Source organism: Salvelinus sp. IW2-2015, unplaced genomic scaffold (assembly GCF_002910315.2).
Source record: "Salvelinus sp. IW2-2015 unplaced genomic scaffold, ASM291031v2 Un_scaffold1582, whole genome shotgun sequence".
NCBI classification, from domain to species: Eukaryota; Metazoa; Chordata; class Actinopteri; order Salmoniformes; family Salmonidae; genus Salvelinus; species Salvelinus sp. IW2-2015.
In genome coordinates, this window is record NW_019943007.1 from 84,913 (window position 1) to 100,712 (window position 15,800).

Sequence of the window (15,800 nt, forward strand, 5' to 3'; positions counted from 1 at the left end):
GTAGGTTGTCTGGGCTTGTATCCAGGATCAGGGGTAGTCTTGGAACCAGCCTTTTAGGTGTCTGGGCGTGTTATTCCAGGATCAGGGGTAGTCTTGGGAAACAGCCGTTTAGATGTCTGGGCGTGTTATTCCAGGATCAGGGGTAGTCTTGGGAACCAGCCTTTTAGGCGTCTGGGCTTGTTATTCCAGGATCAGGGGTAGTCTTGGGAACCAGCCTTTTAGATGTCTGGGCTTGTTATTCCAGGATCAGGGGTAGTCTTGGGAACCAGCCTTTTAGATGTCTGGGCGTGTTATTCCAGGATCAGGGGTAGTCTTGGGAACCAGCCTTTTAGGCGTCTGGGCTTGTTATCCAGGATCAGGGGTAGTCTTGGGAACCAGCCTTTTAGATGTCTGGGCGTGTTATTCCAGGATCAGGGGTAGTCTTGGGAACCAGCCTTTTAGATGTCTGGGCGTGTTATTCCAGGATCAGGGGTAGTCTTGGGAACCAGCCTTTTAGGCGTCTGGGCTTGTTATTCCAGGATCAGGTAGTCTTGGGAACCAGCCTTTTAGATGTCTGGGCGTGTTATTCCAGGATCAGGGGTAGTCTTGGGAACCAGCCTTTTAGGCGTCTGGGCTTGTTATTCCAGGATCAGGGTAGTCTTGGGAACCAGCCTTTTAGATGTCTGGGCGTGTTTATTCCAGGATCAGGGGTAGTCTTGGGAACCAGCCTTTTAGACGTCTGGGCTTGTTATTCCAGGATCAGGGTAGTCTTGGGAACCAGCCTTTAGGTGTCTGGGCTTGTTATTCCAGGATCAGGGTAGTCTTGGGAACCAGCCTTTTAGGTGTCTGGGCGTGTTATTCCAGGATCAGGGGTAGTCTTGGGAACCAGCCTTTTAGATGTCTGGGCTTGTTATTCCAGGATCGGGGTAGTCTTGGGAACCAGCCTTTTAGATGTCTGGGCTTGTTATTCCAGGATCAGGGGTAGTCTTGGGAACCAGCCTTTTAGGTCTGGGCTTGTTATTCCAGGATCAGGGGTAGTCTTGGGAACCAGCCTTTTAGGTGTCTGGGCTTTGTTATTCCAGGATCAGGGGTAGTCTTGGGAACCAGCCTTTTAGGTGTCTGGGCTGTTATTCCAGGATCAGGGGTAGTCTTGGGAACCAGCCTTTAGAGTCTGGGCGTGTTATTCCAGGATCAGGGGTAGTCTTGGGAACCAGCCTTTTAGACGTCTGGGCTTGTTATTCCAGGATCAGGGGTAGTCTTGGGAACCAGCCTTTTAGGTGTCTGGGCTTGTTATTCCAGATCAGGGGTAGTCTTGGAACCAGCCTTTTAGATGTCTGGGCGTGTTATTCCAGGATCAGGGGTAGTCTTGGGAACCAGCCTTTAGACGTCTGGGCTTGTTATTCCAGGATCAGGGGTAGTCTTGGAACCAGCCTTTTAGATGTCTGGGCTTGTTATTCCAGGATCAGGGGTAGTCTTGGGAACCAGCCTTTTAGATGTCTGGGCTTGTTATTCCAGGATCAGGGGTAGTCTTGGGAACCAGCCTTTTAGGTGTCTGGGCTTGTTATTCCAGGATCAGGGGTAGTCTTGGGAACCAGCCTTTTAGATGTCTGGGCGTTGTTATTCCAGGATCAGGGGTAGTCTTGGGAACCAGCCTTTTAGACGTCTGGGCTGTGTTATTCAGGATCAGGGGTAGTCTTGGGAACCAGCCTTTAGATGTCTGGCGTTGTTATTCCAGGATCAGGGTAGTCTTGGGAACCAGCCTTTTAGATGTCTGGGCTTGTATTCCAGGATCAGGGGTAGTCTTGGGAACCAGCCGTTTAGATGTCTGGGCTTGTTATTCCAGGATCAGGGGTAGTCTTGGGAACCAGCCTTTTAGATGTCTGGGCTTGTTATTCCAGGATCAGGTAGTCTTGGAACCAGCCTTTTAGAGTCTGGGCTTGTTATTCCAGGATCAGGGGTAGTCTTGGAACCAGCCTTTTAGATGTCTGGGCTTGTTAGTCCAGGATCAGGAGTTAGTCTTGGGAACCAGCCTTTTAGATGTCTGGGCGTGTTATTCCAGGATCAGGGTAGTCTTGGGAACCAGCCTTTTAGATGTCTGGGCTTGTTATTCCAGGATCAGGGGTAGTCTTGGGAACCAGCCTTTTAGATGTCTGGGCTTGTTATTCCAGAGGGGTAGTCTTGGGAACCAGCCTTTTAGACGTCTGGGCTTGTTATTCCAGGATCAGGGGTAGTCTTGGGAACCAGCCTTTTAGACGTCTGGGCTGAGGATAGAATAAGACTGTATCTTCATCATAATACCCGACGGTCTCTGTTTTGTTTGTCTGTGTGCAGTTGAACTTCATGGGAGTGACGGTGGAGAGAGACAGGTACTACCTCCACTTCACCTCCACCAAGCACGTCTTTGCCCCCGTGGCAATCGGGGGGTTCAATCCACCTAAACAGGTTAGACTCCCTGCTCAGGTTTCACGATAAGTGATTGGTTTGCAATGTACATGGGGGAAGCTCACCTCATCTGTCACCAATGTATAGAACACACCTTGGTGGTTTCCCTCTATATAGCCTCGCTATTGTTATTTTACTGCTGCTCTTTAATTATTTGTTACTTTTATTTAGTATTTTTTAGGTAATTTTCTTAACTGAATTGTTGGTTAAGAGCTTGTAAGTAAGCATTTCACTGTAACGTTGTAGTCGGCGCATGTGACAAATACAATTTAAATTTAATTTGAAGACAGTTATTATTGTGACAAATACAATTCAAATTTATTTGAAGACAGTTATTATTGTGACAAATACAATTCAAATTTGATTTGAAGACAGTTATAATTACAACAGAAAGCGTATCATTCACTGCTCCCCTCAGTTTCAGCTAATTCTTCATCAAATCTAAATCAAATTGTGTTGGTCACATACAGATGTTATTATGGGTGTAGCGAAATGCTTGTGTTTCTAGCTCCGACAGTACAAGAATATCTAACAAGTAATATCTAACAATTTCACAACATATACCCAATACATACAAATCTAAGTAAAGGAATGGAATTAAGAATATATAAATATATGGACGGGTAATGTCAGAGCAGCATAGACTAAGTTACAGTAGAATAGTATAGAATATATACATATAAGATGAGTAATTCAAGATATGTAAACATTCATCCCTTCATCATGGAGAGTGGTCACAGTGTCTGGTTGGTGTATTGCAGGTGTATGAGCTGTACAACGGAGGGGCTGTCCCTCTGAGGTACCGTGTGGACACAGAGCCCCTTGAGCAGCTGACGGCTGATAACTTTGGTCACCCCGTGCTGCAGTGTCTCAACCCCCAGGGAGAGGTGAAGCCTGGCAGGACAGCCCTGCTGGAGTGGGTCCTCTCCCCCCTGGAGGCCAAGACTTACAGTGTGAGTAGCAACCCTCTGTTAGGTAACCTAGAGGGGAAAAGGGGAAAGGGGAAAAACTGGTATCCTTCTAGGTATTATAGATGCCATCTCCTGCCGTTGTAACCTCTTCCTCTTTCTCTCTCCTGTCGTTGTAACATCTTCCTCTTCCTCTCTCCTGTCGTTGTAACATCTTCCTCTTCCTCTCTCCTGTCGTTGTAACATCTTCCTCTTCCTCTCTTCTGCCGTTGTAACATCTTCCTCTTCCTCTCTCCTGCCGTTGTAACATCTTCGTCTTCCTCTCTCCTGCCGTTGTAAAACATCTTCCTTTCCTCCTGCCGTTGTAAACATCTTCGTCTTCCTCTCTCTGCCCTGTTGTAACATCTTCGTCTCTCTCCTGCCGTTTTGTTTCAACATCTTCCTCTCTCCTGCCGTTTGTAACATCTTCCTCTCTCCTCTCCTGCCGTGGTAACTATCTTCCCTCTCTCCTGCCATTGTAAACATCTTCCTCTTCCTCTCTCCTGCCGTTGTAACATCTTCCTCTTCCTCTCTCCTGCATTGTAACATCTTCCTCTTCCTCTCTCCTGCCGTTGTACCATCTTCCTCTTCCTCTCTCCTGCCGTTGTAACTTCTTCCTCTTCCTCTCTCCCTGCCGTTTGTAACATCTTCCTCTCCTGCCGTTGTAACATCTTCCTCTCTCCTGTCGTTTGAACATCTTCTCTTCCTCTCTCCTGCCATTGTAACATCTTCCTCTTCCTCTCTCCTGCCGTTGTAACATCTTCCTCTCTCCTGCCGTTGTAACATCTTCCTCTCTCCTGTCGTTGTAACATCTTCCTCTTCCTCTCTCCTGCCGTTGTACCATCTTCCTCTTCCTCTCTCCTGTCGTTGTAACATCTTCCTCTTCCTCTCTCCTGCCGTGTAATATCTTCCTCTTCCTCTCAAATCAAATCAAATTTTTATTTGTCACATACACATGGTTAGCAGATGTTAATGCGAGTGTAGCGAAATGCTTGTCTAGATTTGCACTCTCTCCTGCCGTTGTACATCTTCCTCTCCTCTCTCCTGCCGTTTGTAACATCTTCCTCTTCCTCTCTCCTGCCGTTGTAACATCTTCTTCCTCCTGCCGTTGTACCATCCTCCTCTTCCTCTCTCCTGCCGTTGTACCATCCTCCTTTCCTCTCTCCTGCCATTGTAACATCTTCCTCTTCCTCTCTCCTGCCATTGTAACATCTTCCTCTTCCTCTCTCCTGTCGTTGTAACATCTTCCTCTCCTCTCTCCTGTCGTTGTAACATCTTCCTCTTCCTCTCTCCTGTCGTTGTAACTCTCCTCTCCTCTCTCCTGTCGTTGTACCATCTTCCTCTTCCTCTCTCCTGCCGTTGTAACATCTTCCTCTCCTCTCTCCTTCGTTGTACATCTTCTCTTCCTCTTCCCTGTCGTTGTAACATCTCCTCTCTCCTGCCATTGTAACATCTTCCTCTCCCTCTCTCCTGCATGTAACATCTTCCTCTTCCTCTCCTCCTGCCATTGTAACATCTTCCTCTTCCTCTCTCCTGTCGTGTACATCTTCCTCTTCTCTCTCCTGCCATTGTAACACTTCCTCTCCTGCGTTACATCCTCCTCTTCCTCTCTCCTGTAATTGTACCATCTTCCTCTTCCTCTCTCCTGTCGTTGTACATCTTCCTCTTCCTCTCTCCTGCCGTGTAACATCTTCCTCTTCCTCTCTCCTGTCGTTGTACCATCTTCCTCTTCCTCTCTCCTGTCGTGTACCATCCTCCTCTTCCTCTCTCCTGCCGTTGTACCCCTCCTCCTCACACAGGCCGTGTTTATTTCCAGGTGGACATCTCTATCCATGTGCTGGAGGGAGACACTATGCTGTTGACGTTTGAAGGCTTGTGGGTTTGATAACAGTGTGCTGGGACAGTCGGCACAGTACAGCTTCATGTGCCTACATGTCTGTCCCCAGCACACAGAGGATGGCCCTGCCCAACCAGTGAGTGGCCCATCTACCTATTCCCATATAGTCTTACCTTGGTCCTGTTGGGCCTCAGTTGGTAAAGCGTGTCTCTTGCAATGACAGGATAGTTGCTCGATTTTCCCAAGAACCACCTGCATGACTAAGTCTCTGCTTAATGGCATTATAATATTATTGTATTATATTGTAATTCCCTTGAAATTACCTGGATTTCTGCAGAAATTGGTATAAAAAAGGGTTCACATACTTTTCTTGCCACTGTAACTAATGCACCACGGAATCCTTTTGTACCCCTCTACCCTCTACATTGGCCAATGTTTTGGTGATGAAGTATGACAGACGCTACACTCAATAACCCGGGCCTCTGTCTCGTCTGCAGGTGCGTTCCTGTCAGAGGAGAGATGTGTGTTGGGGACATCCCAGTCTGCTCTCGCTCCACACGGGTCCTGTTCCCTGACAAATGTCTCCCACAGTGACAGAGTCCTCTACACCTGGAACCTGACTGACCAGGTTAGAATGCAGTATTTAGCCTGGAACTGACGACCAGGTTAGCATGTAGTATATTAGCCTGGAACCTGATGACCAGGTTAGCATGTAAGTATTAGCCTGGAACCTGACTGCCAGGTACGTGCAGTATATTAGCCTGAACTGACTGACCAGGTTAGCATGCAGTAATTAGCCTGGAAGCTGACTGACCAGGTTAGCATGTAGTATTTAGCCTGAACCTACTGACCAGTTGCATGTTGTTTATATTAGCCTGAACCTGATGACAGGTTAGCGTGTAGTATATTAGCCTGGACCCTGACGACCAGGTTAGCATTAGTATATAGCCTGGAACCTGACTGACCAGGTTAGCATGTGTATTAGCCTGGAACCTGACTACCAGGTTAGCATGTAGTATATTAGCCGGAACCTGACTGACCAGGTAGCGTGCAGTATATTAGCCTGAACCTGACTGACCAGGTTAGCATGCAGTATATTAGCCTGGAAGCTGAACTGACCAGGTTAGCATGTAGTATATTAGCCTGGAACCTGACTGACAGGTAGCGAGCAGTATATTAGCTGGAACCTGACTGACCAGGTTAGCATGTAGTATATTAGCCTGGAACCTGACTGACCAGGTTAGCATGTGTATATTAGCCTGAACCTGACTGACCAGGTTAGCGTGTAGTATAATTAGCCTGGAACCTGACAGACCAGTACATGTAGTATATTAGCCTGGAACCTGACTGACCAGGTTAGCATGTTAGTATATTAGGCCTGGGAACCTGACTGACCAGGTTAGCATGTAGTATATTAGCCTGGAACCTGACTGACCAGGTTAGCGAGCAGATATATTAGCCTGGAACCTGACTGACCAGGTTAGCATGTTGTAATATTAGCTTGGAACCCTGACTGACCAGGTTAGCATGCAGTATATTAGCCTGGAACCTGACTGATCAGGTTAGCATGTAGTATATTAGCTTGAACCTGACTGACTAGGTTAGCATGCAGGGTATTAGCCTGGAACCTGACTGACCAGTTAGCATGTAGTATTTAGCCTGGAACCTGATGACCAGGTTAGCGTGTAGTATTTAGCCTGGACCTGACTGACCAGGTTAGGTGCAGTATATTAGCCTGGAACCGACTGACCAGGTTAGCATGTTGTATATTACCTGGAACCTGACTGACCAGGTTAGCGTGTAGTATATTAGCCTGGAACCTGACTGACCAGGTTAGCATGCAGTATTTAGCCTGGAACCTGACTGACCAGGTTAGCATGTTGTATAGCGTCTGACAATATGCAGCTACTGGACATACTGCTCAGCATACTGGACATACTGCAGCGTACTGTACATACTGACATACTGCAGCGTATTGGACATACTGGACATACTGCAGCGTACTGACATACTGCAGCGTATTGGACATACTGGACATACTGCCAGCATACTGGACATAACTGCAGCAATACTGGACATACTGCCGCATACTGACATACTGCAGCATACTGCAGCATACTGGACATACTGCAGCGTACTGGACATACTGCAGCGTATTGGACATCTGGACATACTGCAGCATACTGGACATAACTGCAGCATACTGGACATACTGCAGCATACTGGACATACTGCAGCGTATTGGACATACTGCAGCGTATTGGACACACTGGACATACTGCAGCATTACTGGAACATACTGCAGCATACTGGACATACTGCAGCATAATGGACATACTGGACATACTGCAGCATACTGGACATACTGCAGCGTACTGGACATACTGCAGCTGTACTGACATACTGCAGCATACTGGACATACTGCAGCGTATTGGACATACTGCAGCGTATTGACATACTGCAGTGTATTGGCCATACTGACAATACTGCAGCATACTGGACATACTGCAGCATAATGGACATACTGGACATACTGCAGCATACTGGACATACTGCAGCGTACTGGACATACTGCAGCGTACGACATACTGCAGCATACGGAATACTGCAGCATACTGGACATACTGCAGCGTACTGGACATACTGCAGCACTGGACATACTGCAGCATACGCAGCGTATTGGACATACTGCAGCGTACTGGACATACTGGACATACTGCAGCGTATTGGGACATACTGGCAGCATACTTGGACATACTGCAGCGTACTGGCCATACTGGCAGCATATCTGGACATACTGCAGCATACTGGACATACTGCAGCGTACTGGACATACTGCAGCGTACTGGACATACTGGACATATGCAGCGTACTGGACATACTGCAGCGTACTGGACATACTGCACATATTGGACATACTGCAGCGTACTGGACATACTGCAGCATACTGGACATACTGGCAGCGTACTGGACATACTGCAGCGTCTGGACATACTGCAGCATACTGGACATTCTGCAGCATACTGCAGCGTATTGGACATACTGCAGCGTACTGGACATACTGGACATACTGCAGCGTATTGGACATACTGCAGCGTACTGGACATACTGCAGCATACTGGACATACTGCAGCTACTGCCATACTTGCAGCATACTGGACATACTTGCAGCGTATTGGACATACTGGACATACTGCAGCATACTGGACATACTGCAGCGTATTGACATACTGGACATACTGCACATACATAATGTGTGCTCTTTCTGTGGAGTTTGTTGAATGAGAGAAGTTGTTTTTTGGGGTTGTGTCAGTGAATGCAGTTCAATCTTGTGCGGTTATTGTCCCTGCAGTCAGTCCAGATCTACCCAGAGCATGGTACTCTGTCTCCAGGGGAGAGTTCTCTCTGTATCCTGACGCTCCAGGCCTCTGGGCAGCCCAGCTTCTACCAGCTAAGACATCATCTGTGAGGTGGGACCTTTATCATAGTCCTTTATATACCTACAAACTCTTGTCACAGTGTTCACTCATAAGACCATTTGTCTAATAGATGTTTCTATACGATTAACAGTGAATAGCATTCTGTCAATTTAACTATAGATGTTTCAATACCATTAAAGGTGATAGCATTATGTCCTGTTAGATTTAACTTAGGAATCATTATGTCCATTGTCTATAGATGTTTCATACCAATTAAAGGTGAATAGCATTATTTGTCCATTTGTCTATAGATTTTCAATCCATTAAAGGTGAAGTCGAATATGCCATTGTCCTATATGATGTTTCAATACCATTAAAGGTAATAGCATTATGTCCATTTTCTAATAGATGTTCCATTTTGACATATTACATGTTAGTCATTAGCAGACTGTTTTTCATCCATCTCATCTCAGCAGTCCTATCCAGAAAGCTCCAGACAGTCAGTGCATTGAAACACACCACATATGATGTGTGACTGAAGTTTGTTGCTATTTACCAGTACCTGGAGGAGCTCTATCCATACCATCAGGAATCTACAGCAGTGACCGTGAGAGAGACAGACAGAGGAATGAGTTTACCCTGGACTGACAAAGACCTGCAGCAGAGTCAGACCAGTCCCCAGGGTCAGACACAGAGTCAGACCAGCTACCCCCAGGGTCATACACAGAGTCCAGACCAGCTACCCCCAGGTCATACACAAATCAGACGAGTTACCCCCAGTCATACACAGAGTCAGACCAGCTACCCCCAGGATCATACACAGAGTCAGACCAGCTACCCCAGGTTCATAACACAGAGTCAGACCCAGCTACCCCCAGGGTCATACACAGAGTCAGACGAGCTACCCCCAGGGTCATACACAAATCAAAACACAGGAGAGCAACACTAAGTGAGAATCATACGAGGACACAAATACACACACACACACACACACACACACACACACACACACAACACACACACACACACACACACACACACACACACACACAACACACACACACACACACACACACACACACACACACACACACACACACACACACACACACACACACACACACACACCACACAAACACAACAATCTGGTTCTAACTTACTGGTATCTAAACCTTTCATCTTGTCCTGATGCAGGAGTTGTACCTTCCCCACAGACGCCTGGACCTGTAGTCAGGAAAATACTAAGGTAACAGGAAACACCTGGACCCTGTAGTCAGAAAGTACAAGGTAACAGGAAACACACTGGGACCTGTAGTCAGGAAATACATGAACAGGAAACACGACCCTTATCAGGAAATACAAGTAACAGAAACACTGGACCCTGTATCAGGAAATACAAGGTAACAGGAAACACCTACCCTGTAGTCAGGAAGTAACAGTAACAGGAAACACCTGACCCTTATCAGGAAATACAAGGTAAAGAAACACGTGACCCGTATCAGGAATACAAGTACAGAACACCTGGACCCTGTACAGGAAATACAAGTAACAGGAAACACCTGACCTGTATCAGGAAGTACAAGAACAGAAACACCTGGACTGTAGTCAGAAAAATACAAGGTAACAGGAAACACCTGGACCCTGTAGTCAGAAGACAAGTAACAGGAAACATCCTGGCCCCTGTATCAGGAAGTACAAGGTAACAGAGAACACCTGACCCTGTTGTCAGAATCAAGGTAACAGAAACACCTGACCCTGTAGTCCAGGTAAGTACAAGAGTACAGGAAACACCTGGACCGTATCAGAAAACAAGGTAACAGAAAACACCTTGAGACCCTGTTAGTCAGGAAATACAAGTAACAGGAAAACACCTGGACCTGTAGTCAGGAATACAATGGTAACAGGAAACACTCTGGACCCGTAGTCAGGAAGTACAGGTAACCGAAAAACACCTGGACCCTGTAGTCAGGAAATACAAGTAACAGGAAACACCTGGACCTGTATCAGAGTACAAGGTAACAGAGAACCCTGACCTGTAAGTCAGGAAGTACAATGTAACAGGAAACACCTGACCCTGTAGTCAGGAAATACAAGGTAACAGAAACACCTGGACCTGTAGTCAGGAAAGTACAAGGTAACAGGAAACACCTGGGACCCTGTAGTCAGGAAGTACAAGGTAACAGGAAACACCTGGACCTGTAGTCAGGAAATACAAGGTAACAGGAAACACCTGGACCCTGTGGATGTTATAGATATTGCCAAACCTAAAAATATCTAACCAGATTGACATGACAAAAGAGCACAAACTGATCTGGTTAGATATTTTTAAGCAATAAGGCCCGAGGAGGTATGGTATTTGGCCAATATACCGCGGCTAAGGGCTGTTCTTAAGCACGACGCAACACGGAGTTCCTGGACACTGCCCTTAGCCGCGGTATATTCGCCATATATCACAAACCCCCGAGGTGCCTTATTGCTATTATAAACTGGTTACCAACGTAGTTAGGACAGTAAAAATACATGTCATACCCGTGGTATACGGACTGATATACCACGGCTGTCAGCCAATCAGCATTCAGGGCTCAAACCACCCAGTTTATAATCTAGAATAGATACTGCTTACATATCATTCAGTGTCTTTACCTCTCTCTCCCCCTCGCTCTCTCTCTTTAAGACTCTGCCTCCTATCCGTAGCAGCAGTGCCGTGGTGGGGGGTATGTGTACCAGGCCCAGTCGTGCAGAGCGGAGGGCCCAGAGAGAGGCTAGCCAGGTATGGAGGAGACCTGAACCGCCCTGCCCCACCCTGCTACACCTGGGGGTCACCGCCCGCTCACACTCCCTCCTAGAGTTCCAGACCTTCTTTCCCTCCCTGCTCAGCACACACCACATCAACAGGTACAGTACATTGACTACCCTGCTACCCTGAGGGTCAGCGAGAAGACCTTCAGCGTGTTTCAGGGGATCAGTTGAGCGAGGGTGAACGAGGGTGCGCTTAATTGCTAATCTAAATCACTTAATGAGTCATTATTTGGGATGCAAGGTGATTGGTAGATCAGGGATTCTGTGCAGTCCGACTGCAATTACTCAATCTCAAACACACACCTTGACTGGGAGGGTTACTGTATCTATAGTCATGTTTTACTGTATCTATAGTCATGTTTTACTGGGAGGGTTACTGTATCTATAGTCCATGTTTTACAGGGTATGTATTAGTCGTGTTTTACTGTATCTATAAGTCATGTTTAACTGTACTCTATAGTCATGTTTTACTGTATCGTTAGTCGTGTTTTACTGTATCTATATTGTCTTACGAGTATCTATAGTCGATTTTTACCGTTATCTATAGTGTGTTTTACTGCATCTATATTCATTGTTTTACTGGAGTACCTGTAATCTATAGTCTAGTTTTACTGTATCTCATAGTCGTGTTTTACTGTATCTATGAGTCATGTTTTACCTGTCATCGTATAGTCGGTTGTTTTACTGTTCTAGAGTCATGTTTTACTGTATCTATGAGTCAAATGTTTTACCTGCTATCTGATAGTACGTGTTTTACTGTATCCTATAGTCTGTTTACTGTATCTATAGTCGGTTTTACTGTATCGTTCCATGTTACTGGCTTTACCGTATCTAATATTCGTTTTAGTATCATAGTCATGTTTTACTGTTCATAGTCATTTTTACTTATTGTATAGTTTACGGTGATCTTATGTTACTGACTATAGTCGTGTTTTATACGTTTTGTATCTATAGTCGTGTTACTATGGATTTCACTGTACTACTATATCTGCTTTACTTGTATCTTAGTCATGTTTACTGGATGTTACGTATCTTTAGTCATGTTACATTACTTATCGTTACGTTCATGTACTGTGACGGTTACTGTATCGTGTTATGTTTACTGTATCTATAGTCAGTTTTACTGGAGGTTACTGTATCTATAGTCATGTTTTGACATTAGTTGGTTCTGTATCTATGATCGTATGTTACTAACGTTTATGTCTATAGTCATGTTTTTATTTGGAGGGTTACTGTACTATAGTCTGTTTTACTGTATCTATAGTCATGTTTTACTGTATCTATAAGTCATGTGTTTACGGTTATAATCTATAGCGTGTTTACCTAGTATGCTATATCTGTTTACTGGGTTCTAGTCGTTCTAATGAGTCATTTACTTATCTATAGATGCATGTTTTACTACGTATCATATGAGTCGTTTACTTATCTAGTATCTTCTATGGAGTACATGATCTATTGTTACTGTATCTATAGTCATTGTTTACTTGTAGATAATCGTGTTTACTTATCTATAAGCGGGTTTTACTGGAGGGGTACTGACTAAGTCTATTATCAAGTAATTTACTGGAGTGTACTGTATCATATATGGTTCTTATCTTTAGTCATTTTACTGAGTCATGTTTCGGATACTGTATCTATATGTCCGGACATGTCTTTTCTGTATCTAATCATGTTTACGGGATTACTATCTATAGTCATGTTTCTACTGGGAGTCGGTTGACTTATCATAGTCATGTTTTACTGTACTATAGTCGTAGTTGTTACTGTTTGAGCGGTTACTTATCATATATGCACTGTTTTTACTGAGTTACACTGTATCATGGTCGAGTTTTCGGACTATCTTATAGTCGTATGTTCTGGATATCTTATAGTCTTTTTACTATCTATAGTCAGTTTTACTGGGAGGTTACTGTCAATTCTATAGTCTTTTGGATTACTTATCTATAGGTTACTGTTCTTATAGTCGTGTTTGGTACTGTATATAGTCATGGTTTTACTGGGTATGTATGTTACTTTAGTAATCTATAGTCATGTTTAGCGGATCTATGCTTGATACGATTCTAGCTCTTCTTACTGAGATACTGTATCTATTAGTCATGTTTTACATGTCGAGGGTTTACGTGATCGATATAGCGTTTACTTAATCTATAGTCATGTTTATTACTGGTATCTATAGTCAGTGTTATTACTATAGTCTGGATGTTACTGAACTGATCTTTGTTTAGTCGGGTTTGACTATAGTTACGTTATAGTCAGTTACTTCTATACTGCTGGAGACGTTATCTTATCTTTAGTGTATCGTTTTACTGTATAGTTTCTTATAGTCTGATCTAGTTTTACTGTAATCTAATAGATCGTGTTTTACTGTATCATAGTCGTGTATAACTGAGACTTTCTTCCAGGTCGCCGCGCCAATGTGACCCTGTGATCCCGTCAGAAGCAACCTCCGCTGTAGACCATTGCCCCTTCAGCACGACCAAGAGAGAGCATTCATTTACCCACGCTCACCTCTATATTTAGGTACAGTAACTCGTCTCTATATTCAGTAGCCAGTAACTCTCCTCTATATTCAGGTACAGTAACTCTCCTCTATATTCAGGTACAGTAACTCACCTCTATATTCAGGTACAGTAACTCTCCTCTATATTCAGGTACAGTAACTCCCCTCTATATTCAGGTTCTGTGTGGTTAGTAGGCAGCATCTAAAGAGGTTAGATAAAAGGTGAGATGCTTAGTTGCTCACCGTGTTGCTGTAAGAAAGGCCCTGAGAGACTCGGTGGTGCTTCCTGTCCACTATGCACCACGGAGTTGGTGTATAGCTGTATCTTTTCTTCACTGTTCCCTATAGGAGCTTCCTGGACGACCCTCACTTCCAACACTCTCTGGTGAACGGTGTGGCTGAAGCCGTGCCCTACTTCACCCAGCTGAGACAGACTGCTTACACCCCTAGCACACCTCTCCCTGGGGCTGCTACGCCCTATCCTGGTACCTCCATGGCCTATCCTGGGACTAGGGAGGCCCCTTCACCTTGCCCCTCTACTCCTCAGCTCCTCATGGGGGGCAGTCTGTACAGTGCTGGGGTAACAGAGGTAACAAAGCGATGGCCACAGACCCCGGAGCCAAAAGTGGAGCGAGAGCGTCAGCTCATCATTCAGGAGACCACCCGCAGGTGAGCTGCAGGGTTGGGTGGGGCGACATACAGTTGAAGTCGGAAGTTTACATACACTTTGGTTGGAGTCATTAAAACTCGTTTTTCAACCACTCCTCAAATTTCCTGTTAACAAACTATAGTTTTGGCAAGTCGGTTAGGACATCTACTTTGTGCATGACACAAGTCATTTTTCCAACAATTGTTTCCAGACAGATTATTTCTGTAACGAATGTCTAGTTCTTCCTCCTCCTCGGACGAGGAGAGGAGAGAAGGATCGGAGGACCAAAATGCAGCGGGTTGTGAATACATAATTAAGTTTATTAAAGTACAGACGAAAACCGAAAACACTTCAACAAACTACAAAATAAGAAAACGACGTAGACGAAACCTGAACATGGAACTTACATAAAGACACGAAGAACTCACGAACAGGAACAGACTACATCAAACGCCGAGATAACGACAGTTGCCTGCTAGGGTGAGCCGATAACGACATTGCCTCTAGTGAGCCGATAACGACAGTTGCCCTAGGGTGAGACCGATAACGACAGTTGCCTGCTAGGGTGAGCCAATAACGACAGTTGCCTGCTAGGGTGAGCCAATAACGACAGTTGCCTCTAGGTGAGCAATAACGACAGTTGCCTGCTAGGGTGAGCCAATAACGACAGTTGCCTGCTAGGGTGAGCAATAACGACAGTTGCCTGCTAGGGTGAGCCAATAACGACAGTTGCCTGCTAGGTGAGTCCAATAACGACAGTTGCCTGCTAGGGTGAGCCAATAACGACAGTTGCCTGCTAGGGTGAGCCAATAACGACAGTTGCCTGCTAGGGTGAGCCAATAACGACAGTTGCCTGCTAGGGTGAGCCAATAACGACAGTTGCCTGCTAGGGTGACCAATAACGACAGTTGCCTGACTAGGGTGAGCCAATAACGACAGTTGCCTGCTAGGTGAGCCAATAACGACAGTTGCCTGCTAGGGTCAGCCAATAACGACAGTTGCCTGCTAGGTGAGCCAATAACGACAGTTGCCTGCAGGGTGAGCCAATAACGACAGTTGCCTGCTAGGTGAGCCAATAACGACAGTTGCCTGCTAGGGGAGCCAATAACGACATTTGCCTCTGGGAGCCAATAACGACAGTTGCCTGCAGGGTGAGCCAATAACGACAGTTGCCTGCTAGGTGAGCCAATAACGACAGTTGCCTGCTAGGGTGAGCCAATAACGACA

The 15,800-nt window shown here is 45.4% G+C and overlaps 1 protein-coding gene across 1 annotated transcript in view; it reads left to right on the forward strand.

The window, feature by feature from the left end:
• cfap65 (cilia and flagella associated protein 65) overlaps positions 1–15,800 on the forward strand; it is an 82,222-nt gene that overhangs the window by 57,426 nt on the left and 8,996 nt on the right. The window contains 15 exon segments of the mRNA XM_070439342.1: positions 2,311–2,421; positions 3,183–3,374; positions 5,185–5,241; positions 5,243–5,292; positions 5,294–5,341; positions 5,703–5,775; positions 5,777–5,833; positions 8,559–8,660; positions 8,662–8,726; positions 9,228–9,267; positions 9,269–9,377; positions 10,816–10,841; positions 11,300–11,525; positions 13,896–13,944; positions 14,273–14,593. Coding sequence (XP_070295443.1) covers positions 2,311–2,421; positions 3,183–3,374; positions 5,185–5,241; positions 5,243–5,292; positions 5,294–5,341; positions 5,703–5,775; positions 5,777–5,833; positions 8,559–8,660; positions 8,662–8,726; positions 9,228–9,267; positions 9,269–9,377; positions 10,816–10,841; positions 11,300–11,525; positions 13,896–13,944; positions 14,273–14,593 — 1,526 coding nt within the window.